Source organism: Arachis stenosperma, chromosome 10, assembly GCF_014773155.1.
Source record: "Arachis stenosperma cultivar V10309 chromosome 10, arast.V10309.gnm1.PFL2, whole genome shotgun sequence".
Taxonomy (NCBI): domain Eukaryota; kingdom Viridiplantae; phylum Streptophyta; class Magnoliopsida; order Fabales; family Fabaceae; genus Arachis; species Arachis stenosperma.
This window is the reverse complement of record NC_080386.1, coordinates 56,564,549-56,592,201: the sequence shown is the minus strand read 5'-3', so window position 1 is coordinate 56,592,201 and position 27,653 is coordinate 56,564,549. Positions and strand designations below refer to the sequence as shown.

The following is a 27,653-nucleotide window of genomic DNA, read 5'->3' as shown; positions in this document are numbered from 1 at the left end:
AGATTAGCATAGAACTCTTGAACCATGTTTCTTCCCACTTTTGTTTCAGGATTGGCCAGAATTTCCCAATGCCTGTTTCTGATTTGCTCTTGGATCTCCGGATATTCATCTTCTTTCAAATCAAATCTGACTTCCGGGATCACTGATCTGTGACTCATTATTTTATAATAATGATCTGAATGTTCTTTAGATAAGAACTTCCCTTGATTCCAAAGTGGCTTTGGAGCGCTTTCTTTCTTGCCCTTTTGGGTGGGTTGTTTTCCTCTTGGGGCCATGAATTTGATGATCACGGATATCCACACCAAACTTAGAGCTTTGCTTGTCCTCAAGCAAAAAGAGAAGGAAGAAGAGGGATAGGAGGAGAGCAGTTTGGATGATGAGGAGGGCGCCGAACACAAGATATAGGGAGGGGGGGTGGGTTATTTTTCGAAAAATAAGAAAGAGATAAGATAAAAGATATGATTAGAAAAAGATATAATTTTTAAAAGAGAAAGATATGAATAAGAATTTAAAAGACAAATCTGAAAAATTTAATTTTGAAAAAGATATTTTTTTAAAAAAGATAATTGAGTTTTGAAAACAAATTTTTAAAAGAGTTTGATTGGATTGAAAATTAATTTGTCCTTTATGGATTAAGATACCTTTGATATTTTGAAAAAGGGATATTAGAAATTAGGATTTTTAGAACTCAAATTTGGGATGAGAGATGATAATTTGAAATATGTTGATGCAAGAAATCATGAATTGAAACATAAAATTTGGAAAAAATATAAAGAAAAACGAAATTGTACCTCCTCCCACCATCCTGGCGTTAAACGCCCACATGGTGCATGGTTTGGGCGTTTAACGCCCATGTGATGCTTCTCCTGGGCGTTCAACGCCCATGTGATGCTTCTTTCTGGCGTTGAACGCCAGGAAGTCCTTCTTTACTGGGCGTTTTTCTAAACGCCCAGAATGCTAGCAGGTTGGCGTTAAACGCCCAGAAGGTGCATCTTTCTGGCGTTTAACGCCCAGAAGATGCTCCTTTCTGGCGTTTAACGCCCAGAAGGCTACCCTCACTGGCGTTAAACGCCCAGTGGGTGCTTCTTTTGGGCGTTTAACGCCCAAAGTGTTTCTTACTGGCTTTTTCATGCCAGTGAACTTCCAAATTTCTCTGTAACTCTTGGGACTTCAATTAATTTGTTATTTCACCTTTGAAGATACTTAGACCTAAACCTGTAAAGAAAGAAAATTTATTTAATTAGTAATTAAACTTTGTATATGGCTGGGTTGCCTCCCAGCAAGCGCTTCTTTAATGTCATTAGCTGGACTATCACTGATTCTTCAATTAAGTCTCAGTCTTGAGCATTCTTGCTCAAAATTGCCTTCAAGATAATGTTTAACTCTTTGTCCATTGACAATGAACTTTTTGTTAGAGTCATTATCTTGAAGCTCTATGTAGCCATATGGTGATACACTTGTAATTACATATGGACCTCTCCACCGGGATTTTAATTTCCCGGGGAATAATTTGAGCCTAGAGTTAAATAGCAGAACTTTCTGCCCTGGTTTAAAGACTCTGGATGACAATTTCTTATCATGCCATTTTTTGCTTTTTCCTTGTAAATTTTTGCATTTTCAAAAGCATTGAGTCTAAACTCTTCTAGCTCATTTAACTGGAGCAATCGTTTTTCTCCAGCTAATTTGGCATCAAGGTTCAGGAATCTGGTTGCCCAGTAGGCCTTGTGTTCCAGTTCCACTGGCAAGTGACACGCCTTTCCATACACAAGCTGGTATGGAGAGGTCCCTATAGGGGTCTTGAATGCTGTTCTGTATGCCCACAGAGCATCATCCAAGCTTCTTGCCCAATCCTTTCTGCGGTTAATTACAGTCCGTTCCAGGATTCTTTTAAGTTCTCTATTTGAGACTTCTGCCTGCCCATTAGTCTGTGGGTGATATGGAGTAGCCACCCTGTGGTTGACTCCATAACGGACTAGAGCAGAGTAGAGCTGCTTATTACAGAAATGAGTACCCCCATCACTGATTAACACTCTGGGGATACCAAATCTGCTGAAGATATGTTTCTGGAGGAATTTAACACTGTTTTAGTGTCATTAGTGGGTGTTGCAATAGCCTCCACCCATTTGGATACATAATCCACTGCCACCAGAATATAGGTGTTTGAGTATGATGGTGGGAAAGGTCCCATGAAGTCAATACCCCATACATCAAACAACTCAATTTCCAAGATTCCTTGTTGAGGCATAGCATAACTGTGGGGCAGGTTGCCTGATCTCTGGCAACTATCACAGTTAAGCACAAATGCTCGGGAATCTTTATAGAGAGTAGGCCAGTAGAAGCCACTCTGGAGGACTCTTGTGGCTGTTCGTTCACTTCCAAAATGTCCTCCATACTGTGATCCATGGCAATGCCAAAGGATCTTCTGTGCTTCTTCTTTAGGCACACATCTACGGATTACTCCGTCTGCACATCTCTTAAAGAGATATGGTTCATCCCAGAGATAGTATTTTGCATCTGTGATTAATTTCTTTGATTGCACCTTACTGTACTCCTTGGGTATGAATCTCACTGCCTTGTAGTTTGCAATGTCTGCAAACCATGGCACTTCCTGGACGGCTAGTAATTGCTCATCCGGAAAGGTTTCAGAAATTTCAGTGAGAGGGAGGGACGCCCCTTCCAATGGTTCTATTCGGGACAGGTGATCTGCTACTTGATTTTCTGTCCCTTTTCTGTCTCTTATTTCTATATCAAACTCTTGCAGAAGCAGCACCCATCTGATGAGTCTGGGTTTTGAATCTTGCTTTGTGAGTAGATATTTAAGAGCAGCATGATCAGTGTACACAATCACTTTTGATCCTACTAAGTAGGATCTGAATTTGTCAATGGCGTAAACCACTGCAAGTAGCTCTTTTTCTGTGGTTGTGTAATTCTTCTGTGCATCATTTAGCACACGGCTGGCATAGTAAATGACATGCAGAAGCTTGTCATGCCTTTGCCCCAACACTGCACCAATGGCATGGTCACTGGCATCACACATTAGTTCAAATGGTAATGTCCAGTCTGGTGCAGAGATGATTGGTGCTGTGACCAATTTAGTTTTCAGAGTTTCAAATGCCTGCAGACACTCCTCATCAAAGATAAAGGGCATGTCTGCAGCTAGCAGGTTGCTCAGAGGTTTGGCGATTTTTGAAAAATCCTTTATAAACCTCCTATAAAACCCTGCATGTCCCAGAAAACTTCTGATTGCCTTAACATTAGCAGGTGGTGGTAATTTTTCAATTACTTCTACCTTAGCTTGGTCCACCTCTATCCCCTTGTTCGAAATTTTGTGCCCAAGGACAATTCCTTCAGTCACCATAAAGTGACATTTTTCCCAGTTTAAAACCAGGTTAGTCTCTTGGCATCTTTTCAGAACAAGTGCTAAATGGTTAAGGCAGGAGCTGAATGAGTCTCCAAATACTGAAAAGTCATCCATGAAGACTTCCAGGAATTTTTCCACCATATCAGAGAAAATTGAGAGCATGCACCTCTGAAAGGTTGCAGGTGCATTGCATAAGCCAAATGGCATCCTTCTGTATGCAAATACTCCAGAAGGGCATGTGAATGCCGTTTTCTCTTGATCCTGGGGATCTACTGCAATTTGATTATAACCTGAATATCCATCCAGAAAGCAGTAGTATTCATGACCTGCTAGTCTTTCTAGCATCTGGTCTATGAATGGTAAAGGAAAATGATCCTTTCTGGTGGCTGTATTGAGCCTTCTATAATCAATACACATACGCCACCCTGTAACTGTCCTTGTAGGAACCAGTTCATTTTTTCATTGTGAACTACTGTCATGCCTCCTTTCTTAGGGACAACTTGGACAGGGCTCACCCAGGGGCTGTCAGAAATAGGATAAATAATCCCAGCCTCTAGTAATTTAGTGACCTCTTTCTGCACCACTTCTTTCATAGCTGGATTCAGCCGCCTTTGTGGTTGAACCACTGGCTTGGCGTCATCTTCCAACAAGATTTTGTGCATGCACCTGGCTGGGCTAATGCCCTTAAGATCACTAATGGACCACCCAAGAGCTGTCTTGTGCGTCCTTAGCACTTGAATTAGTGCTTCCTCTTCCTGTGGCTCCAAGGTAGAGCTTATAATTACAGGAAAGGTTTCACCTTCTCCCAGAAATGCATATTTCAGGAATGGTGGTAATGGTTTGAGCTCGGGTTTTGGAGGTTTCTCCTCTTCCTGAGGGATTTTCAGAGGTTCTATTATCTTCTCTGACTCCTCCAAATCAGGCTGAACATCTTTAAAGATGTCCTCTAGCTCTGATTCGAGACTCTCAGCCATATTGACCTCTCTTACCAGAGAATCAATCATGTCAACACTCATGCAGTCATTTGGGGTGTCTGGATGTTGCATGGCTTTGACCACATTCAACTTGAATTCCTCCTCATTGAATCTCAAGGTTACTTCCCCTTTTTGGACATCAATGAGGGTTCGGCCAGTTGCTAGGAAAGGTCTTCCTAGAATGAGAGTTGCACTCTTGTGCTCCTCCATTTCCAGCACCACAAAGTCAGTAGGAAAGGCAAATGGCCCAACCCTGACAATCATGTCTTCAATCACGCCTGATGGGTATTTAATGGAGCCATCAGCAAGTTGAAGACATATCCTGGTTGGTTTGATTTCTTCAGTTAAACCAAGCTTTCTGATAGTAGATGCAGGTATTAGGTTGATACTTGCCCCAAGGTCACATAAAGCTTGCTTGGTGCAATTACCTTCTAATGTGCATGGTATCATAAAGCTCCCAGGATCTTTAAGCTTCTCAGGTAAGCTTTTTAGAATGACTGCACTGCATTCTTCAGTGAGGTAAACCTTTTCAGTCTCCCTCCAATCCTTCTTATGACTTAAGATCTCTTTCATGAACTTAGCATAAGAGGGTATTTGCTCAAGTGCTTCTGCAAACGGAATCTTTATTTCAAGAGTCCTGAGATAGTCTGCAAAGCGGGCAAATTGCTTATCTTGTTCCGCTTGGCGGAGTTTTTGAGGATAAGGCATTTTGGCTCTGTATTCCTCAACCTTAGTTGCTGCAGGTTTATTACCTACAGAAGTGGGTTGGGAAGCCTTGTTATCAGCACTTGTATGTGACTGATTCCCTACTGGCATTTGAATGCCAGAGGTAGGAGCTGGAGTGGCGTTAGACACCACTTCCTTGCTTGTTACTGGCGTTTGAACGCCAGAACCATGCTCCTTTTGGGCGTCCAACGCCAGATTCAAGCTTGTTTCTGGCGTTGAACGCCAGGAATCAGCATGGTCTGGGCGTTCAGCGCCAGCTTTATCCCTTTCTGGGCTCTGCTTGTCCTCAGAGGGATTTTGATTAGCTATTCGTTCATGTCCTTGCTTCTTGCTGCTTTGAAGTGAGGTATTTAATGTTTTCCCACTTCTTAATTGAACTGCTTGGCATTCTTCTACTATTTGTTTTGACAGTCATTTTTCTGTTTGCTTTAATTGCACTTCCATGTTCCTGTTTGCCATTCTTGTTTCCTGTAATATCTCCTTGAATTCGGCTAGCTGCTGAGTTAGAAAGTCTAATTGCTGATTAAATTCACTAGCCTGATCCACCGGACCGAGTTCTGCAGTTACTGTTTTAGCTCCTCCTTTCTTAGAAGATTCACTGCTTAGATACATATGTTGATTTCTGGCAACTGTATCAATAAGCTCTTGAGCTTCTTCAATTGTTTTTCTCATGTGTATAGATCCACCAGCTGAGTGGTCTAGAGAAATCTGAGCTTTTTCTGTAAGCCCATAGTAGAAGATGTCTAATTGCACCCATTCTGAAAACATTTCAGAGGGGCATTTTCTTAGCATCTCTCTGTATCTCTCCCAAGCATCATAAAGGGATTCATTATCTCCTTGTTTGAAGCCTTGGATGTTTAGCCTTAGCTGTGTCATCCGTTTGGGAGGGAAATAGTGATTCAGGAATTTTTCTGACAGCTGTTTCCATGTTTTTATGCTGTTCTTAGGCTGGTTATTTAACCACCTCTTAGCTTGATCTTTTACAGCAAATGGAAACAGTAGTAATCTGTAGATATCCTGATCCACTTCCTTATCATGTACTGTATCAGCAATTTGCAGAAATTGTGCCAGAAACTCTGTAGGTTCTTCATGTGGAAGACCAGAGTACTGACAGTTTTGCTGCACCATGATAATGAGCTGAGGATTCAGCTCAAAGCTACTAACTCCAATGGAGGGTATACAGATACTACTCCCATATGAAGCAGTAGTGGGGTTAGCATATGACCCCAGAGTCCTCTTGGACTGTTCATTCCTACTTGCTTCCATGATTGAATACAAGTTGAGAATTTATAGTTTGAAATATGGTGATGGAATAAATAAAAATAGAATAAATAAAAAGAAAAAAAATCGAAAAAGTAGTTGGAAAATATAAATTTTTTTTTTTTTTTTAAAATAAAAACGAAATTAAATAAAAGAAAGTGGAAATATTTTGAAATAGAAAATTGAATTTTTAATGTAAGATTTTCGAAAAAGTAGGTTTTAAAAAAAAGTTAGAAAAATAAAAATTTTTGAATTTTGAATTTTATGATGAAAGAGAAAAACACACAAAAGACACAAGACTTAAAATTTTTAGATCTAATGCTCCTTATTTTTCGAAAATTTTTTGGAGGGAAAACACCAAGGAACACCAAACTTAAAAATTTTAAGATCAAAACACAAGAAAAACCCAAGAACACCTTGAAGATTCACAAGAACACCAAGAACAAAAGAAAGAACACCAAACTTAAAATTTTTAGAAAACTTTAATAAAATTTTCGAAAATTATGAAAGATTAACAAGAAAACACCAAACTTAAAGTTTGGCACAGATTAAACCAAGAAAAATTATTTTTGAAAAAGATTTTCAAAAGAACTGGTGCCCAATTGCCAAGAACATAAGCCAACACTATAACCAACTGAATTAAAAATGTAATGTATTTTAAAGATGTATTATTTTTATGGATAAACTAAATTTTTGAAAACTAATGTTTTGAAAAAGCACAAGAAAAACAAGAAAAGACACAGAACAAGAAAAACTCAAGATCAAACAAGAAAAATAAGCAAGAACAACTTGAAGATCAATGAAGAACAAAGAACACAAGTCGAAAATTTTAAAAGAAAATATGAGATATGCAATTGACACCAAACTTAGAACAAGACACTAAACTCACGAAAATTTAACAATTAATTAAGAAAAATAATATTTTTGAAAAGGAATTTTTTTTGAAAATAAACTATCCTATCAAGATTTAATGACTCTATAACAATAAAAAAAAATAAAAATAAAAATAAAAATAAATTATTCCTAATCTAAGAAATAAAATAAGCCTTCAATTGTCCAAACTCAATAATCCCCGGCAACGGCGCCAAAAACTTGGTGGACGAAATTGTGTTCCTTAATTAATGGCTCCTTGGCATGTGCCAAAGAGAACTAATTTAACTAACTGATTACTTGCTCAGAGCACAATTCCGTTCAACTGACCAGCAAGTGTACTGGGTCGTCCAAGTAATACCTTACGTGAGTAAGGGTCGAATCCACAGAGATTATTGGTTTGAAGCAATCAATATTTATTTTATTAATCTTAGTTAGGATGTCAACAAGGATTAATTTGGATTAAAAGTGAAATTACTGGATTTCATAAAAGAGGGAACAATGTTACTTTGATTTGCAGCACTGGGAAATATGTTGGAGTTTTGGAGATGCTTTGTCCTCTGACTTCAACTCTTCCTTGAAATCCTCTTCTCACACGCAGGTTCCTTCCATGGCAAGCTCTATGTAGGGTGTCACCGTTGTCAGTGGCTACTTCCCATCCTCGCAGTGAAAGCTATGCACGCACTCTGTCACAGTACGGCCAATCACCGGTTGGTTCCCGCTCCTACTGGAATAGAATCCCTCTTTTGCGTCTGTCACTAACGCCCAGCAGGTTAAAGTTTGAAGCACGTCACAGTCATTCAATCCCGGAATCCTACTCGGAATACCACAGACAAGGTTTAGACTTTCCGGATTCTCATGAATGCCGCCATCAATCCAGCTTATACCACGAAGATTCTGTTGGGGAATCTAAGAGATATTCATTCAATCTGATGTAGAATGGAGGTGGTTGTCAGGCACACGTTCATGGGTTGAGGAAGGTGATGAGTGTCACGGATCATCACCTTCTCCACAGTTAAGCGCGAATAAACATCTTAGATAAGAACAAGCGTGTTTGAATGGAAAACAAAGGAATTGTATTAAATCATCGAGACGCTGCAGAGCTCCTCACCCCAACAATGGAGTTTAGAGACTCATGCCGTCACAAAGTATGTAATTCAGATCTGAAAATAGCATGAGGTACAAGATAAGTCTGTAAAAGTTGTTTAAATAGTAAACTAGTAACCTAGGTTTACAGAATATGAGTAAACTAAGATAATTGGTGCAGAAATCCACTTCTGGGGCCCACTTGGTGTGTGCTGGGGCTGAGACTAAAGCTTTCCACGTGTAAAGGCCTTTCTTGGCGTCAAACTCCAGGTTTTGACGTGTTTGGGCGTTCAACTCCGGATCATGACGTTTTTCTGGCGTTTAACTCCAGACAGCAGCATGTACTTGGCGTTCAACGCCAAGTTACGTCGTCTATCCTTGCGCAAAGTATGGACTATTATATATTGCTGGAAAGCCCTGGATGTCTACTTTCCAACGCCGTTGAGAGCGCGCCAATGGGACTCCTGTAGCTCCAGAAAATCCATTTCGAGTGCAGGGAGGTCAGGATCCAACAGCATCAGCAGTCCTTTTTCAGCCTAAGTCAGATTTTTGCTCAACTCCCTCAATTTCAGCCAGAAAATACCTGAAATCACAGAAAAATACACACACTCATAGTAAAGTCCAGAAATATGATTTTTGCCTAAAAACTAATATTATTTTACTAAAAACTAACTGAAACATGCTAAAATCTACATGAAATTACCCCCAAAAAGCGTACAAAATATCCGCTCATCAGTGACACTCATCATCATTCTCACCTATGAACGTGTGCTTGACAACCACCTCCATTCTACCTTAGATTGGGTGAATATCTCTTGGATTCCTGATACACGATGCATGGTTGATCGCCTGACAACCGAGTGCTCGCCTGACAACCGAGCCAGCCATTCCGTGAGATCAGAGTCTTCGTGGTATAGGCTAGAACTGATGGCGGCATTCAAGAGAATCCGGAAGGTCTAACCTTGTCTGTGGTATTCTGAGTAGGATTCAATGATTGAATGACTGTGACGTGCTTCAAACTCCTGAAGGCGGGGCGTTAGTGACAGACGCAAAAGAATCACTGGATTCTATTTCGGCCTGATCGAGAACCGACAGATGGATAGCCGTGCCGTGACAGGGTGCGTTGAACATTTCCACTGAGAGGATGGGAGGTAGCCACTGACAACGGTGAAACCCTTGCATAAGCTTGCCATGGAAAAGAGTAAGAAGGATTGGATGAAGACAGTAGGAAAGCAGAGAGACGGAAGGGACAAAGCATCTTCATGCACTTATCTGAAATTCCTACCAATGAATTACATAAGTATCTCTATCTTTATCTTTATGTTTTATTCGTATATCACCATATCCATTTGAGTTTGCCTGACTAAGATTTACAAGGTGACCATAGCTTGCTTCATACCAACAATCTCCGTGGGATCGACCCTTACTCGCGTAAGGTTTATTACTTGGACGACCCAGTGCACTTGCTGGTTAGTTGTGCGAAGTTGTGTTTATGCCATGGTATTGAACACCAAGTTTTTGGGGTTCATTACCGGGGATTATGAGAGTTGTGAAAAGTATTGTTCACAATTTCGCGCACCACCAACATGGAACGAACCCAATCTTGGAGAAGAACTTCAGTCGCCGCTTCTGTCCTTAGCATTAGGGGCGAGATAAACCAGAACCTTTGTACCCACTTACAGTCTCTAAAAAGATGATTATCTGATTCCTCCTTTTCTCAACACCTAGGACAAATTTCTGAGCATCTAATTCCTCTCATCTGCAAATTATTTTTTGTAGGTAGAAATTTGTTCATCAACCTCCATATAAAGTTTTGGGTTCTTAAGGAAATTTTCATCTTCCAAAGCTTTTTCCAGAATTGTTGCTCTATTTGGATTGGTGCACTGTTGCTCTCTGGTCCCTTTTCGTGGCTTCTAATAAGATGGTAAGCTCCTTTTACCTTATACTCTCCTCTTTTGTTGAATTTCCAAAAGTAGTTATCGTGTTGTGCGTGATTATTTATGGGGATAGTTAGAATTTGTTCAGCTTCAAAAGGTAGAAAGGTAATTCCTGATTATGTCTTGGTTCCAGCTTTTGTCTCCTATGTTGAATAAGTTGTCCACTGTAGCTTCCTTGTCAAAACCTGTTCTAGTACTCCAGACCTTAAAACCGTTTTGGTTAGAAAGCCACGGATCACCCCAAACTCTCACATCTTTGCTTGAACCAATCTGCCAAAGTCCACCCAGATCCAAAACCCATTTTATCCCCCCCAAATACTCCTCCAAGTGTAACGAGGGTTGAAACTTATGTCTGCGCATGTGAACTTCTTTCTTGCAAAATACTTTGCCTTCAACATTCTAGCCGTGAGGGATTCTGGATTTTTAATTAGGTGCCATCCCTGTTTGGCCAAAAAAGCTTGGCTGAAAGCCTCGAAATTTTGGAACCCCAGTTCGCCTTCATTCTTTGCTTCACACATCTTGTCCCACGCCACCCAGTGAATCTTCCTCTCCCCCTCTTTACTTCTCCAGTAGAAATTGCTAATGATTCTTTCTAGATGGATGCATAGGCTCTTTGGCAACTGAAAACAACTCATTATGTAGGAAGGAATTGGTTGTGCCACTGACTTAATTAAGACTTCTTTTTCCACTTTCGATAGCAATTTCTCCTTCCAACCTTTTAGCTTCTTCCAGGTCCTCCCTTGGACGAACTCAAAAATCTTCATTTTTGACCTCCCAACAACTATTGGGATTCCTAAGTATTTTGAGTGATTTTCCACTGCCTTAATATTCAACTAAATTTGGATAAAAATTTGTCTGGTAGGAAGCACATTTCGACTAAAGAAAATCTCCGACTTGTCTAGGATAATTCTCTATCCTGAAGCTAGTTGGTAGGCTTTAAGAATCTCCATCACTATCAGGATACTTTGATATGATGTTCTGAGAAAGACTATGCTGTTGTCGACAAAAAACAAATGAGAAATTTCCGAGGCTGATTTGGCTATCTTGATGCCTTGTACGGCGTTTCTTTCTTGTGCTCTCCTCAGAAGACCGGAGAAACACTTTCGCACACAAAATGAATAGATAAGGGGATAATGGATTCCCTTGTATAATTCATCTTCTGGGTTTAAACTCTTTTGTTGAGCTCCCATTGAGTAGAATAGAGAAAGTTATTGAGCTTATACACCTCCATATGAGATCTAACCATCATTGCAAAAAGCCCATAGCTCTTATAACTTCAATTAAAAGGTCTACTCCACCCTATCATATGCTTTCTCCATATCTAATTTCAGCCCCCTTTGCTTCCATCATTTTTTTTCTTTATAAAATGGAATATCTTAAAAGCTGCTAACCCATTATCAGTTATAAGTCTTCTGGGGACAAAGGCACTTTGAAATTCTCCCACAATTTCAGGTAAAATAATCTTCAATCTATTCACAATCGTCTTAGTAACAATCTTGAATAGCACATTGCAAAGTGAGATTGGTCTAAAATTTTTTGTGTGAGTTGGGTTTCTAGTCTTTGGGATTAAACATATACGCGTTTTATTTACCTCTACGGGATTTGATCCATTATTCAACACATCAAGAGCCCAGTTGGTCACATCTTTCCCAACTATGCTCCACATTCTCTGATAAAACAGTGCCGGCATTCCATACAGGCCTGGCGCCTTGGTTGAGTGCATTTGGCTGAGAGTCTTTTTTACTTCTTCTTTTGAGAAGTCCTCTTGGATGATGCTTAGCCTTTCATTTGAAATTCTGTCCCTAACTACTTCAGTAACCTCCTCCACATTTTCAGTACCTTCCCCTGCAAAAAGAGACTCAAAAAATTTTGTTATTACCACTTTTATTTTCCCTTCCTCCTCGTGAACAATTCCAGCTACATCTGTAATTTTTTGGATCCTATTTCTTCTCATCCTTTGCGTGGCGTTTTGGTGAAAGAATTTCATATTGCGATCACCGGCTTTCAACCATGAGGCTCTCGACCTTTGCGCCCACCAAATCTCTTCTTGTTTTAGCAACTCATCTAGTTCTCCTTGCAGTATCTTTGCTTTTGCCACTGCTTGTTCTGTTTGAGGACTTTGTTGCACATTATCTAGTTTCTTCTATTTTTCTACTATCGCCTTTGGAATCTGCCCAAACTGATTCTTCCTCCATTTTTCCAACAATTTTCTACAAATTTCCAGCTTCCTCTTCACTCCGCTGTTGCCCAGGATCCCAGTTCTTTTGACACTTTTTTCACACTCTTCCTTTTCCAGCCACACCTCTTCAAATCTGAAATCCTTTACTCTCTTTTTCTTGAATATTGAATCTCCCACCATATCGATGAGGATTGGACAATGATCGGACCTATATCTTTGCAAATGTTGTACCACCACTCTAGGAAAAGCCTCCTTCCAATTGATATTTGCAGTGACTCTATCCAATCTTTCTTGTACATTTTGACTCCCTCCTTGATTCTTTGTCCAAGTAAATGCATGGCCAACAAATCCAAGGTCTAGTAGTTCATTTGTTTAAAGAGCCTCCTTGAAGCCTCTTGTTTGTGAAAATGTCACCGGCAATCCTCCTTGCTTCTCTTTTTGTTCGAGTACTTGGTTAAAATCTCCAAATACCATGCTTGGCATATTGTTTGCTTGTCCTAGGGTTCTTAGGAGTTCCCATGATTTGTGCTTGTTAGTTGTTTCTGGGCATCCGTAGAATCATGTGGCTCTCTATGGCCTGTTGTCCCCGTCTTCTTTAACTACCATATCAATGTGGTTTAGCGACATTGATTTTATCTCAACTGTTAGCTCCTTCCCCCCATATGACTGCTAGCTAGTTCTCTCGATTTATTCCTCCCTTCCCCTCTATAATCCACTCCTATAACATTCTCCAAACCTCCTCTTCTCCTCAGAATATTGATTTCATTAGCTTTCTTTCTTGTTTCCATTAAGAAAACAAGATTGTGATCTTTTTGTTTCAAGAGCTTATTAAGAGCTCTAACTGCCCATGGGTTCCCAAGCCCACGGCAGTTCCAACTAACAAGCTTCATTGGTCTCGACAGGGTTGCTTAGCAACCACTGCTGTTGGTGGGTTTGATTGGTGCTTCTTTGTTTTCTTCTCTTCCTCTTCAGTCTCCATAGGTACTTCTTCTGCCAGCTTCCTCTTCGCATTTGTACTCATCTTTTCTTCTTTGTTTGAGTTCTTATTTTCTGATTCTCCAGATCTTCTTTTTCATTTTTTCCTCTCCTCTTTTTCCTGTATCTCTGTTGTGTTTTCCTCTTCAATTATCATCTCTTCATTTCTGACTTCTTCCTTGGGCTTCTCTCCTTCTTTTGTTTCTTCTTTGTTTTTTGTCTTGGTGTTTGCCTTGTTTGTGTGTCTTTGTCTTTCTCCAATCCTTTCCCTTTCTTTTCATTCTCTTTTCCATCATCTTTCTTGGTTGTTTGCACTTGAGTGAGGGCTTGGTTGTTGCTTGTGTTTTGCTTGGATTGTCTGTTGTCTGTTACTGTTAGATTAGCTAGTTTGTTTAGCAGCCTTTGTTGACTCTCTTTTAGTGAATTCCTCTCATTTTCTTCAGATTTTGTTCCTTCCCCAGCTTTCCTTTTGTTTTCCCGACTGTCACTGACCTTTATCCCCATGGTATTAGCTCTTATCCAAGTTCCAAGACCTTTGAATTTTTGTTTGCTCCCATCTTCTTTTTCTTCTGTCTCTTCACATGTTCCTTCATGTTCCAATCTACCATAGAAATAACATAGGGTGGGAAATTTTTCATACTTGAAGTCCACCCAAGCTATCCCATCTTCCTTGCTTCTTATGTTTGTTCCTCTCTTGATTGGTTGGTTTACATATATCCTCACTTTTGCTTTGATAAATAACCCATGTCCATTACCTCCATCATATAGGTTGCACTCTAGGACTTCCCCTGCCACTGCTGCTAGCTTCCAACCCAGTTTTATTATTTTACAGTGTTCCTGTATATTTCAGATCTGGACATTTACCTTTGGTTTAGTGAACTCCATTTCCTCTAGGTTTATGTTCCTCTCCCATTTCTCCATTATCAGCCACGAGTTCCTAAATATCCATGGACTTCCTTTTAGGACTCTCTTCGTGTCTCCTTATTTCTTGAAAAAAAAAACTAGTATATTTTACTTTAGATTTCTTTCATCTGAAAACCCTCGGATTTCTTCCATATGTTGTACATTACATTTTGAACCCAGCTAGGGTTGATAGTCTTCTCAGTCAATAGCTTTCCCACAATACTATATTTACATTTTTGGACTCCTTCAGTGATGTCATCTTCATCGTATAATACAAATGATTCTTCCTCTTCTTCATATGTATCTTTTGGCTTTGGATCTCCTGTTTTATTTACTGATGTAGATTCTTTCATTGCAGGCTTTGATCAACAGTTGGCACAAAAACACGATTGGGTACAATCGGATCTAGTTCACGACAGTATATACGGACTTCCTATTACTACCATCCACGTTTCTGTTAGGCGTTATGCCCTAGCAAAATAATAGAGAGGAAAACTTTATTCTTCTCAATATTAACAGGTCTATATCCAATATGTGCTTCTTTTATCTCCCCATGTAAATATATTGCCTTTTTAGTTTTGTAGGAGCTTCAATCATATCATTATAATGAAAAAGATTATGAAGGTCTACCATTTGACTTTCATGGTGGATATGTTGTTTACATTGAGTAGGTGGTAAACTCAAAGCTATTGTATGTCTACACTCAGTAACCTAAATGCTTAGTTCAAGCAATTACATTCTTTTCTTTCCATTCATGTGATCACTTTTTCTTTCTCACCTATATCAATTTCTTCTTATGCAAATATAACCTCAAAGTGAATGTGGTGTTGCATCTAATCGTCACAAATCCAAAACTCCATATGCATATTTTTTCTTTGCCAATAACCTTGTCGTTGTTGACCACAAAAGTGACCATTTTTATATATTGGCTATACATGAAGAAAGTTCAAGCATGACATAATGGTTGGATATGCTGGGAGAAACTTCTAAACTTAAATAGCTCCGAGACACTAGGGTCATTAAAGCAGTATTTTTATTTGAATGGTATTGCAGCTACTTTAATGAGGATGTTCAAGATCTAATCATGATGATGTATTCTGATATTTATGTTGTAATAGTTTTATTTGGATTTTTTTAACATTAAATCCATTTAGTCTTAAAATATTTGCTTTTCAACACTACGAATTAGTTAATTTCATACTTTTATTACGATGGATACTCCTTATAGGAATGTGGCAAATTTTTTTAAATCTTCTATATGCGATGTAATTTTGTGCTAAAAAGCATTTTTTATTATATTTTATTTTATTTTATTTTAAATTGACTTTTGTGATTAGCCACGGTTTTTAGTGTGATCATTTTTAGTTAGTCACAAAAAAATGTGATAAAATAGTTTGAGTTAGTTATAACTAAATAACACACTAATATTAGCCACAGATAAAAACATAATAAAAAAATCCAACCTGTCTATATTAGCCTAGGATAAAGTGTCACAAAAGCAAAATTTATGTTATGCATGATTTTATTTTGCCATAGAAAAAAAACGTGTATTAAAAAAATTGTGACCACTTAAAAATGTGTTGCCTTCTTTAGCCACAGATACTCATTCGTGGCAGAAGTCTTTTTGAGTTGCTAAACCCCGTGTTCTAGTGCTATATATGCATGCCACTTAGTTGTTGGCTAATGGCTATTTATGTTTGCATTTTAAAACACGTGGATTTGATTCCATGAACGTAACCATGGCCAAACCATAAATATTATTGAATCAAGTCCGATCCTACTGCATTAATATCAGTGGAAGCAGACAGAATTAATCATACCCTACATTAATTAATATAGAAAGTCTTGTGATTCATATACACACAACAAAATTCTCACAGTTAACCGGCATTGAGAAGGTAGAACTCTGAATTTAGTTTATCAGGCTAATCATCATTCTTTTGAACAACTCTTATGCTAATGCTTAATTTAGGCATGCACATTATTTTGTAAATATAAGTGAGACAGACAAGGATCAATTTAAATTGTATATGTAACTAACGTGGACATTTTGTTTTGTTTTCCGAATTGCTCATCAGATGATCATCAGTTTTAGTTTTACTCTTCATCCATTCATAACTCTTTTTTTACTCCCTGTCGTACTCATGACAACGATGTGGTCTTTCTTTTACATGGAACATCAACAAATTAAGATTTTCAATGATCGGGAAGCACATAAACCATCTTGTTTAGCTGTCAACACAATCGACAATTCTGTATGACACACACAGAGACAGAGGGCCCATCTTTCTTTGACAGTGTTTCTTGTTGATGAGATCATAGAATAGGAAAGAACATATATATATGGACCTCTAGTAATAATAGTAATACATAGAATATAAGGAATGAGCTCAACCACAAGCATTGTTTGTAATTGAAGTAAGACATTATTTGTAATTGTAATAATGGAGTAGGATCAAGTGTCAAGGCTTGTCATTATGAATGGGTGGTTTGCTATGGGGTTGGGCGTAATCCATCTCAACAATGGCTTCTTCCTCCTCTGTCTCCTGAGAATGGTGGCTTGCAGGTCCCAGCATTGAGCGTGTCTGTTCATGCCTCCTCTCCTCCTACACAAAACACAACCATATATCTCATCACTTTCTTTCACTTCTCTTCTCTCCTGCATATATAAACATGTATCATCCTACCATATACACCATTTCATTTAATCTAATTTCCCCATATGCGTGTATGGCCAAGTACTCATCTCATGCATGCATACTCCTCTTTTACATTTTATATTTATATTTCATATAAGAGAAATTCTTGAGTACCAACGAGTTTTAGTATTTTTGGCAAATATTCGACTAGCACAAATACAAATTTATCTTTAGCAAATAAATTTTACTAATTTATGTATATAAACTATAAAAAATATAGAAAAAGTCTAGGGATCAACATTTTTATTTTAATTTGACAAGTACTTAACCATTAAAAGAAAAATAAATAATTCTACACTATTAGATGTCATCTCACACCATTAAAATTATTGATGACTCCACATCACAAATTCTACTGCCCCTAGCACTTCTCAAAAATATATATATACAAACAGTATTAATTTATACGTACAAATTCTAATAAATATAGATACAAACTATTTACTTTTTATGTGTAAAAAATAATAATATTTATTAATCACATAGCATTGTTCTTCATATAAATATAATAATTTTTTAATATATTTTATTAAATTATTTAACATAATACTTATTCATATCTTAATTATTATCTTTATATAAAAATATCTTCATATAAATAATCACTAGAAAACAAATAATTAGACGATCACCAAAATATTTGACTTGTTTATCTTTATTTTAAAGATGTTCTAACTCTAGCTAGCTAGTGAAGCTATGACCTCCGAAATTGTAAAGGGGCAAATAACTCTATCAAAATAGAAATTATCTGAAAAGAGAATTTTTTGTGCAATATTCATACCTTTATTGCAAGAGATGATGGCGAATCCTTTTGAAAAGATGCCCCTGCATACCAACCACCATCACTGTTATTATTATCATCTCAAGAAAGAAAGTTATTGTATAGAGAACAAAGTTATATATTGGAGTAGTGCACTATTCTCAAGAACTTAATGAACCGGGGTAGTCTCATTTTAATATATTTCTTCAGTATATTATCAGTGTAAATATGAAAAGCCTCTACTCAACGAGTGTTCTTATTAGGTACATAATCAAGTGATATATTTAAACAATAATAATTGATGATAAAAGAAAATATGTGTATGGTATTCATGTATGTGCAAGTTTGGAGGGGAGGGATTATTGTAGGAAAAAAGCATCAGCACCTGATGGACCATCAACGACGACCATTTGTTTCCAAGTTGATGATGTACTGCTACAACTATCATAAACAACTTGTTTTCCCTTTAAATTTGATGAAGTAGTAGTTATCGTCTCCAACAACTTTACCTTGTCTTTGTCTTTCTCTACTTCCTGCACTTATTTCAAAAGGTGATGAACAAATTACAAATGTATATTATTGTGTTTACTTAATTAATCATTCATTAAATTTCAGCGAGGTCCTTCAATTAACACACAAACTTTTATTATTGGAGACGAACCTGATGAAAGTGGCAGTTTGCAGAGGGTTTTATAGTAAGAGGACGGGCGGTGCATGCATGGGAAGAAACTGTGAACAAGAGAAGCACAAGAAGAGAAAGAGAAGACATACTAGTATGCCTCGGATCCAACAATTGGGGGGTTTGTATGAAACTTTAGAGGGTAAGGTTTTAACGTATATGTAACGGTAGAATTATGAGCAAGCGCATTGAATGCATGTTTTGTATGAGAACGTGCATGTGTTTGCCTGATCAACCTTCAAAACCAAATTCAACATATCAAGGGTCCACATTTGTCCCCCAACCTTCTCTTCCCTCCTCACTTTTAATCCCTTGTAATAATAAATGCTATTTATACACCAAAATCAGTCACCAATATATTTGTGTATAAATATATGCGTGGTTTAATTTATTTTCAATGTATATTTGAATTTCAACATGTATTTTATACTGGTAACTGACTTTAGTAAATGATTTTAGTGTACACGTAACATAATACAGTTACTTGCATAAAGAGAAATGTTTAATACTTTCATAATTGCCTAGTTTTTTGTGGTTACATCGTATTTTTGAACATATTTTTAATAAAATACTAGCAATGGAATTGAGAGTTTAGGCAATTAATCCATTTATCGATAATAAGTATCTCTCCACTCTTCACCATATTAAGATGAAATGGACCAACATTGGGTATACGTTTATATATGGTCCCAGCTCTGTCATAAGAGAGAACTAATTAGTTTACTACTCCGAGTTTCAATCAGAATTATTTGCAACGGAAGATCAGAGAAACTTTGAAAGATTTGAGCACAAATTGCGTAATTGGCAACACAAGGGGCCTACAAAAGGGTGGGGGATAGAGACGAAGGAGAGCCTATAAGGGACAAGGGAGCATGGCTAAACCACCAAGGGACTAGGCCACTGAGGCATGCTATCCCATGTGCCCATTGGTTCCCAAATTTGCATAGAATCTAAATCTTCTAGGTTGTATTGTATTAGCTCCAAGCAAGAACGCTGATGCATGATTTGGTATGGGTTTAATGTCATGCTTTTACCATACTCAAATTAAAATGCTCTGTTTACATTGCATATAAGATTTGTTCACATCAGCTAATGTCTGATGGTGTACATGTTTGATGCCTCTGCTTGTATGCAAACATCACAAATCATGTAACAAACAATGAAATTACTATTTACCCTCATTAAAAAGATATAATCCCATACAATATCCAAAGATAATCATGAAGAACAATCAAGAAAAGGTCGAAAGACTGAATGAGAGGATTTTGAAGCTTAATTAGGTTCTCAGAATTTAAATATATCATTTTTATATATAAAAACTGTACATATATATCATTGATATAAATCAAGGTTCCTGATATGAGAATTGTAACGAAGTCATCATACAAATCATTAATCATAGTCATAGATATAAGGAACTGGCTAATGAATGTGGGAAGTGAGATCCCCAAATGTGTTCTCGCCACTGTATGTTACATAAAGAAAGCCATCTTCATCCTTCTTCTCTTCATATACGGCAGACATAATTGCTCCTGTAGGAGGAAGTACATTGTCCACAAAATGAAGATGGCCTTTTCAGCACTTAATTTAATCCTTTTGCGGATAACATACACAAACTGTCCCACTGTCAGGTCAGCAGGGACCAGGTACCTGCACGTATTCATTTATTCATTAAGTTAAATAACTATTGATATTATTACCAAAAGAGTATAATAACTATATACTCCAACTTAAATTTGTCATATTAACAGTTAAATAAAGCAAATCAATGACCATGATCACGGCTAAGAAGTAAGATGTAAATACACAATTCAAATGCAGTTCAGCCAAGAATTAATTCAGGTCCTGTCACAAAATAAAGAAGCATATTTGCAATATAAGCATTAATTATAGCTTTAATTCCCACCAGATTATGAACTGAGTCTTTAAGATAACTCAAAATTACTTACCGATAGCAATTATCTTTTCTTTGGTTTCCCACAGTATCCCTCACCCCGATAGGCCAATGACTAATCCGCCACAGTACTGAGCTTCATTTAAGGGTTTGCCACTAGCTAATGGGTTGTTGTATGCACAAGGTGGGATTCGAACCCCCAACACTTGCTTAAGCGGACTAGTGAGCTAACCACTAGACCAACCCAACTTGGTTAAAACTATGGGGATTGTGCGGCATCGAAGCAATTATCTTAACAACAGTTAATAGTCTATCATGCCAAATCAGTACGTTATTTTGAGCAATTTGGTGCATAACATAACAAAACATTACAACATGGTTTTGATCAATTCAAGCCATTGAGTAACAAGTATAGAATAAATTTGAAATTACATACCCAATTTAGAATAGTTGAACAAGACAAAGAATATGCCCAAATCCTTATATTATCTTTTATATTAAACACATATTGCACATTATTCTAACACGGCCAAACAGAGAATTGACAGATATAAACTTCATTCAAAATTTTATATGGATGGCATACAGGATACAAACAATCAAGTGAACAGCAATAAAAATTTATTAATGATATAAGCTTTCCTTTGAATTTCACACAACTGAAACAGAAATTATTTAACTGATGATTCCCAACTAGAAGGAAGATTATAAACAACATCTTACTTCTTCTTGTCAATACTTGGGATGTCACTTCTTTCGGCCTTTTCAACAATCACCTTCAGACACATCCAGATATAATTAGCACAAAGGATGTATTCAGTTACATACATGTAAATGAAGGAGCTAAAACGTTGCACACTTGACAGATATAGTATTACATGTGTATCTACCTTAATTGTTAAAATCAACCTATCTCTAACATCTACATACGAGAGTAAAACAAGATAAAATAAGAAAATGCAGAAATCATTGGCAGTATATATTCATATCCATAACTTAGACTGATAGAAGTACTAGTACAAAGCAATAAGCATGACAGTTTTAGGACAAAGAAACATCCGTTACTGGGTCCAACCTTCAAGAAAGTCAACAAATTTATAGGTCCATGAAGAACATTACTAATTAACTCTTGTTTAAATAATCATAATAGATGGCATCAGCAGCTATAAAGGAAAGATAAATCAAGTGCTGGTTCTCACCGGGATCCTGTCTGGGTATTTCTCCCTAATCCTTGCGGCCTCTGCTCTTCTCTTCTCTGCAAATAAAAATGGATCATTCATTTGTATATTACTACCAACAACTAAGCTTTACACAGAAGATAAAAAAGAAATTATATACATAATAAGAGTATATACCAAGATCATGCTCTTGTTTGAAGTAGCTCTTTGCCATTCCTCCTGAAATTAACATTAGCTAAATTCAAATAGAAGACTAAGATTGCCCAAAAGGAACAGAGCAAATAATTACAGATAAGAATAAGACGACTCCCCCAGTTTCAACAAAAAGAAGCGGTGTTTTCGTTTGAAAAGGATGATACCGTACCGTGATTTTGGATAAAATTCCCAAATTAAGTGAAACTTAGAATGGATGGAAACAAGAAACTGACAGAAATTCGCAGAGTATGATTATTGGTTATCGGACTAGAGAAATTATAATTATTGGTTTTGAGAGAGTTAAGAATTTAGTGTACGGATGTAAACCTGGACGGTGGAGACGATAGAAATTAGGAGAAGAAGAAGAAGAGATAGAATAAGCCCGTTGCCTGTTGATCACAACTACAAGTAGTCGCAGATAGCGTGATGAGGATTATTTATTTATGGCCCCTTTCCTTGCTTTATGTTATACATTTTGCAAGCTGCAACGATAAGCTCGCAGTATAGTTTCTTGTAAATACAGATTAGTACTATCTCCATTTTTATATTGAGAGTAAACATTAATCTCCAGATCATACACTTTATTTACTAACAAATTTTTAATGTTCAGCAAGTTTTTAAAAATTATTTTAGAGAGATTAATTCCTCCATCATTTAAGAAAGTATTCACTTATAATATTTTTTAAAACTAATTATCTTCTAATAGTATTTATTAAGAATTTATTTGTCCAATATATGTTAAAATTTAGTTAAAAACAATAAAGAGACTAGTCCTTTTTATTAGTAATTCTCGAGATTCAGAATAATAAAATTTATTAAAAATAAAAATATCAAATTTAAAATTTGTTAGAAGCTAAATTTAAATATTTACGCTTTACATGAAACAAGTATATCACATTATATTTAAAACACCAACAACAAAAATAAGAATTTAATTTTAATATATTGTTAGCGTAAAATAATTTTACATGTATATTTAATTACATAACACCATATCAGTAAAAATAATTGTCTTTCATATTGCTCGTATTAATACTCATCTGAAAAAACAGACGTAATAACACTTTATAAAATACTTTACACACTGCAGCAAAATTAAACTCTAAAAAATGTAGATAGCTTTGTTCAATAATAGTTACTACTTATTCATTCATAGAACCCCACATTTTAATATTTTATGTATCTTTTCGGGAGCAAGAGTAGTGCCCATGGAAATTTCATTTTGGAGCATTATCGGCATCATGAAAGCGAAAGGAACTTAACGAGTATATTCGGTTGGAAATTGGATCCTCCTTAACCTTAAACAGTGAGGTCGGGCGGTGGGGTTGCTCTTCTCTGTCGTATCGCATGAGTCTTGAAAGTTGAGACTCCAGTATTATCCTTTTAAGTTTGCCATTTGGCAGAGACCGAATACGTTATGCACTGAATCTAAAATTATAGACCTCTCATCTCTCACTTATCCACTTTATCCATTCCTGGATTTATAAGACATCCAAGTAAACACCAACTTTCAGTGTAAAAAATATTTTTGTTCATTATTAATTAATTAAAGGTGGTGATTTAATCCAACATTGAAAGAAAAACTTCTGGCCTCTATCCTAACCAAACATTTTGCAGATCTCGTGGTGGAACCAATAACTCAAACCAGAGTTAAAATAAATGGCTAATTTGAGAACTAAAGAGAATTATCTCCATATGAACTTTTTTTTTCTTTTTTGTGAGAGAGAGAGAGAGAGAGAGAGAGAGAGAGAGAGAGAGAGAGAGAGAGAGAGAGATGTGCTCCTGGTGATCACTGCTTAAGTTGACAGGTGTTCACTAGGCAAACGACACAAGAGAAACGAATTCAACTTAACTTACAAAAAGAATGCATGTTACCGCAAAGCATGAGCCAGTTTATAGCAATATGCTTCACAAGCAACCACAGACACACTTACAACTGATGATTCCTACGTCCAAAATGTTATCGGCTCAAAGGAAATAGGAGAAAAAGAAAAGGAAAAAAAAAAAAAGAAACACCACCTGCAGAGTCGATCTACTTCTCATTTAGTCATCACTTCTTGAATAGTCAGGAAATGCAAGGAAACTATAATTTTGGGGGGGAAAATTGCATGGTGAACGATGAATCTCGAAAACCCTTAGGCCTTTTTCATGAGATACCCCATTATTATGCCAAGCAAACCAATTAATATGACAATGACCATCGAGACGCCCCCACGACTTTTGCTGCTTTCACGTTTCAGCAGCTCCTGAAAGTAAAAAGGTAATTGAATTAAGTATTTCCTTCCGTTCAAAAATCACACTGAAACAACACTTGCAAAGTTGATTCAATACAAATAGATAAAGACCGTTTATTTTTGTCATCATTTTGTATAAAATGGTCTTTGTCCACATATTCACCTCTAAGAAATCCCCAAAGATGTAAAGATGGAATTAGTTTGAAACCCAATGAAATATACCAACATGTTCTGAACCAACGTTCCTTCAACTAAAGCACAAATGTGTAGATGCTGAAAATCTAAGCCAGTCATTACTCAACAACAGCAAAAATTGTGCTAGTGCTGAAAAATCAAGTCCCTCGAGAGTTGCAGTTTCCTTTGCATTTCATATATTATATTTGATACTTTCATGATTGTGGACCTTAATAAGTGGCTGAGATGCCTAGAAATCAAAAGGGTGAAACTTTTTGGACTTTTATGATGATAGCGAGGGTTAATGAAATATGAATGGCATCCCATCTTTTCTATTTTTTTTTCTTTTTGTTAGCCCACTGTTTTGCTGCTAAAAAAATGAATACTGCTAATTTTGCTCAGTTTTATAACTAAAAAATGTGAGTCATGGAATTGTTTCAGTTGTGGTATAACACCTCTGGAGAATTATGTTTAAGAGTTACTGGTAGTATGGAGTTAATGTTAGCTACCGTGTATATTGCAATGCACTATTGGAAGTTTAGAACCCTGCTATGAGAAATAATGCACCCAGCCTAACCCAGCACACTGCTACAGGGAGAACATGTAATTCCTTCTTAGTAAAAAATAAAAGTATCACCAGGAAGTCGTGAAACTAATCCTTCAAGACATTTATCTTTTTTTTTCCCTATTATTTCTCGTACTTTTCTTCAGTTTTAGGGCTATACTATCCACTTAGGACAGGATACTCGTGGCAAGGGAACTCATATTCCAAACTTAACTACCTTTTCAGTCAGGAAAGCAAAGAAGAAATATAGAGCAGTCAGCTGGACCCACATATTTTGTAAATACTCACCAGTTCCTGATTAAGCTTGCTATTTTGTCGCAATGCATTATTCTTTTCTTCAGTAAGCCTTGCAATAAGAGCTTTTGCCTACATCAGTCAGAGCATCTCTTATCATTTATCAAATAAAGTAGCCACAGAAAAAAAAAGTGAAAAAAGAAAAAAAAAAAAAAACAAAGATATTGTTTTCTTATAATATTCCAAGATCATTGGTCATACAACATGGTATCTTGGTACTTAAAACATAATTTACCCATATATTTGACAAACACAAAATTATTAGACAATTAAGAGAAAAGTATTCTTTTCTTTCTTTAGAATCTGGAGCTAAAAATTTAACTTCCAAAAGTTGCATATTTCCTGAAGCTATGTAAAATCACTTGCTAAAAATGCAAATATATTACTTAAACTCCAAGAAAGTTATCCCCCTAAAACCATCACTTTATACAAATAATCTGCACTACATAACCATCTTGCTACATTTGGTGACACTAATTAAGATTTAACCATTAAGTTCCACAATCTAAAAAAGTTGAGAGAGAACACAAAAAAGTCATTTAATAACAATGGTAGAGTAAGATGGCTCAAAGCTTTAAACACATCAATAATAACTGCTGGCAACTCTTGTTAAAACCACCAATTCTCAAATCCTGGAATCCCAAACAGTTGAACACAGAAAAATCTCAAATATTAAGTATTCTTCCAATGAAAGAGCATCAACATATAAGTGTTTCAATTAAAGGGTGTATTTCTACATCAACTTTGCACAAATTATGACAGAGCCCAGAACCCCAACTTCATATCCAAGCCACCTAGCAGCTAATGTCATTGTCAGCTTACTACACTCAGGTATCCACAGCAATAACCAAAATGAATATTGACAAACAACAAAATATACTTCAGAAGAAAAACAGGGGGAGAAAAACCAGTTAGGAAATTTGGTTTACCTCTGCAGATTTTTCTGGAACATCTGATCGTTCAGCAAAAGCCCTTGTTACCTGAAATACCAAAAATAAGAAAGTAAGAAAGTTGATCAGGCTGGACATTTTATCAAAAGAACGAGAAGGAAAAAAATTTAACTAAACCAATAGCTAGTTAAGACTCACTGGTGTGGAGTCAGGACCAGTGAAATTTCCATTCTCAGAGATAGAGCCTCTAGGTGATGACCCTTCCTCAGAACCTTCTGCGACTGGAGATGGTGGTTGAGTTGGGGCCAGATACACCACTCTCAATTTGCACTCCTCAACCAAATGTCCTGCTTCCTTGTTGAACTAGAAAATCCCAACAGAGCAAGTCTTGTCATTTCACCAAATGAGGAAAGCGAATCATAGGAATTCGTAACGGAAATGAGCATGATGAATTATACCATTTCAGCAGTGATATCCTTTGGAGTTGTTCCATCAGGTGCTTTTACGCTTTGAAGAAGAAACTTATCCTTGCATTGCATATCAGGTGGAGCTTCCTTTTGCGCTTGCATGGTAACTTCAAAAGTCCAATGTCACAACGTCATTGATAACCATTCAAATAATAGTAAAACTCCGCCAAGAAACGAAAGAAAAAAGAGAAGATAACATTCTGCACTGGGCCTATTTTATTCATATTTGTACCTGTAACATCACACGTAGATCGCGGCATGACAATTCCAGTGTTTGGACGAACACAATATTTCTTAGGATTGGTTGTTTTCACCTGAAAAATACGAATACACAGATTAAAATATGTAAATCTCGCACGATGCACTTGAGAATAGGTTCAATTGTGATCAGATCTAATAGGTTTTGCGAAATCAAAATCAAAATCAAAATTATAATTACAATTAATACTTCAAAACCAAATAAATTTCGGTTAAAAAAAAGGTGTTAGGATCAGTAATTGTAAGGAGGAGTTAAAAGTAGATGGTGAAATGAAGCGGTACCTTGAAAGCAACATAGCTATCGGTCTTATTTGACAATTGAAGAGAGCATGAGATCTGCTTCTTCAGCTCAACTGAAAAATGGAACAATAACCCAAAAGGCAAATCAAACCCTAGCAGAAATGCAAAGCGATCGACGGCAAAAAGAAAAAAGAAAATGAAAAGAGAAAAGATTGAAAACTGACAGAAGAACTTGAGCTCGAGAGGCTCGATGCTAAGAAGCTCGCCGGTGCTCATGACAGATCAATGGTTTAGGGCGGTGATCTGCGTTCCGAATGTAGAGAAGAGAAGAAATGGACGGAGAGAACGAGAACAAGAATGTGGATGAAGAATAATTAATAATGAAAGGGAAATTTTGACACACAACAGGGGAGGGGACGATCTAGTAGTATTCTCATTCAAATCTCCTTTTTCTTTTCTATTTTCTCTGTGGTTGAGAGTGTCGCCATTTCAACATGCCTTCAAACTCTATAATTAATTACTAAATAAAAAATTAACACGAGGATTCCTAATAAAATTACTAACTAAAATATTTATAAAAACAATATAAAATTTAAATTTTTAATATATTTATTATACATTTATTAAATTAAACTATTCTAATTTAGTCACACAAAAAAACTATTCTAATTTGAATTCAAATTCGAATTTTTTTTTTTAAAGTCAAAAAACAAAGACGCTACGAAATTAAACATCACAATCACATGCTTCAAAATTAAATCAAACCAATTTTAATTTTAGCTTTTTTTTAATTTTGTATGAAATCTCTAACATGATAAATTAAAAATTAATTCGATACAAATTTAAATTTTATTT

The 27,653-nt window shown here is 36.6% G+C and overlaps 2 protein-coding genes and 1 pseudogene across 3 annotated transcripts; all 3 read right to left on the bottom strand.

The window, feature by feature from the left end:
- Positions 1–16,482: 16,482 nt before the first annotated feature.
- LOC130954407 (uncharacterized) lies at positions 16,483–18,518 on the bottom strand. 2 transcript variants are annotated; one of them, XM_057881145.1, is made up of 4 exons: positions 18,392–18,518; positions 18,116–18,263; positions 17,752–17,795; positions 16,483–16,930 (listed from the first exon to the last, which is right to left on the bottom strand). In XM_057881145.1, the coding sequence occupies exons 1-4, from the start codon at positions 18,497–18,499 to the stop codon at positions 16,727–16,729; spliced, it is 504 nt and encodes a 167-aa protein (XP_057737128.1). In that variant the 5' UTR covers positions 18,500–18,518; the 3' UTR covers positions 16,483–16,726. The 2 variants fall into 2 exon arrangements, with proteins under 2 accessions (XP_057737128.1, XP_057737129.1); XM_057881146.1 differs by having other exon boundaries at positions 16,483–16,877.
- A 1,148-nt stretch (positions 18,519–19,666) lies between these two features.
- Positions 19,667–22,198, bottom strand: LOC130954382 (autophagy-related protein 8f-like; annotated as a pseudogene).
- Positions 22,199–23,453: 1,255 nt separating this feature from the next.
- On the bottom strand, positions 23,454–27,289 carry LOC130958187 (vesicle-associated protein 1-2-like). Its single transcript, XM_057885152.1, has 8 exons — positions 27,023–27,289; positions 26,841–26,911; positions 26,533–26,614; positions 26,292–26,407; positions 26,032–26,196; positions 25,873–25,923; positions 24,938–25,015; positions 23,454–23,922 (listed from the first exon to the last, which is right to left on the bottom strand). Exons 1-8 carry the CDS (start codon positions 27,072–27,074, stop codon positions 23,812–23,814), a joined length of 726 nt encoding a protein of 241 aa, XP_057741135.1. The 5' UTR covers positions 27,075–27,289; the 3' UTR covers positions 23,454–23,811.
- Between the last annotated feature and the right edge of the window lie 364 nt (positions 27,290–27,653).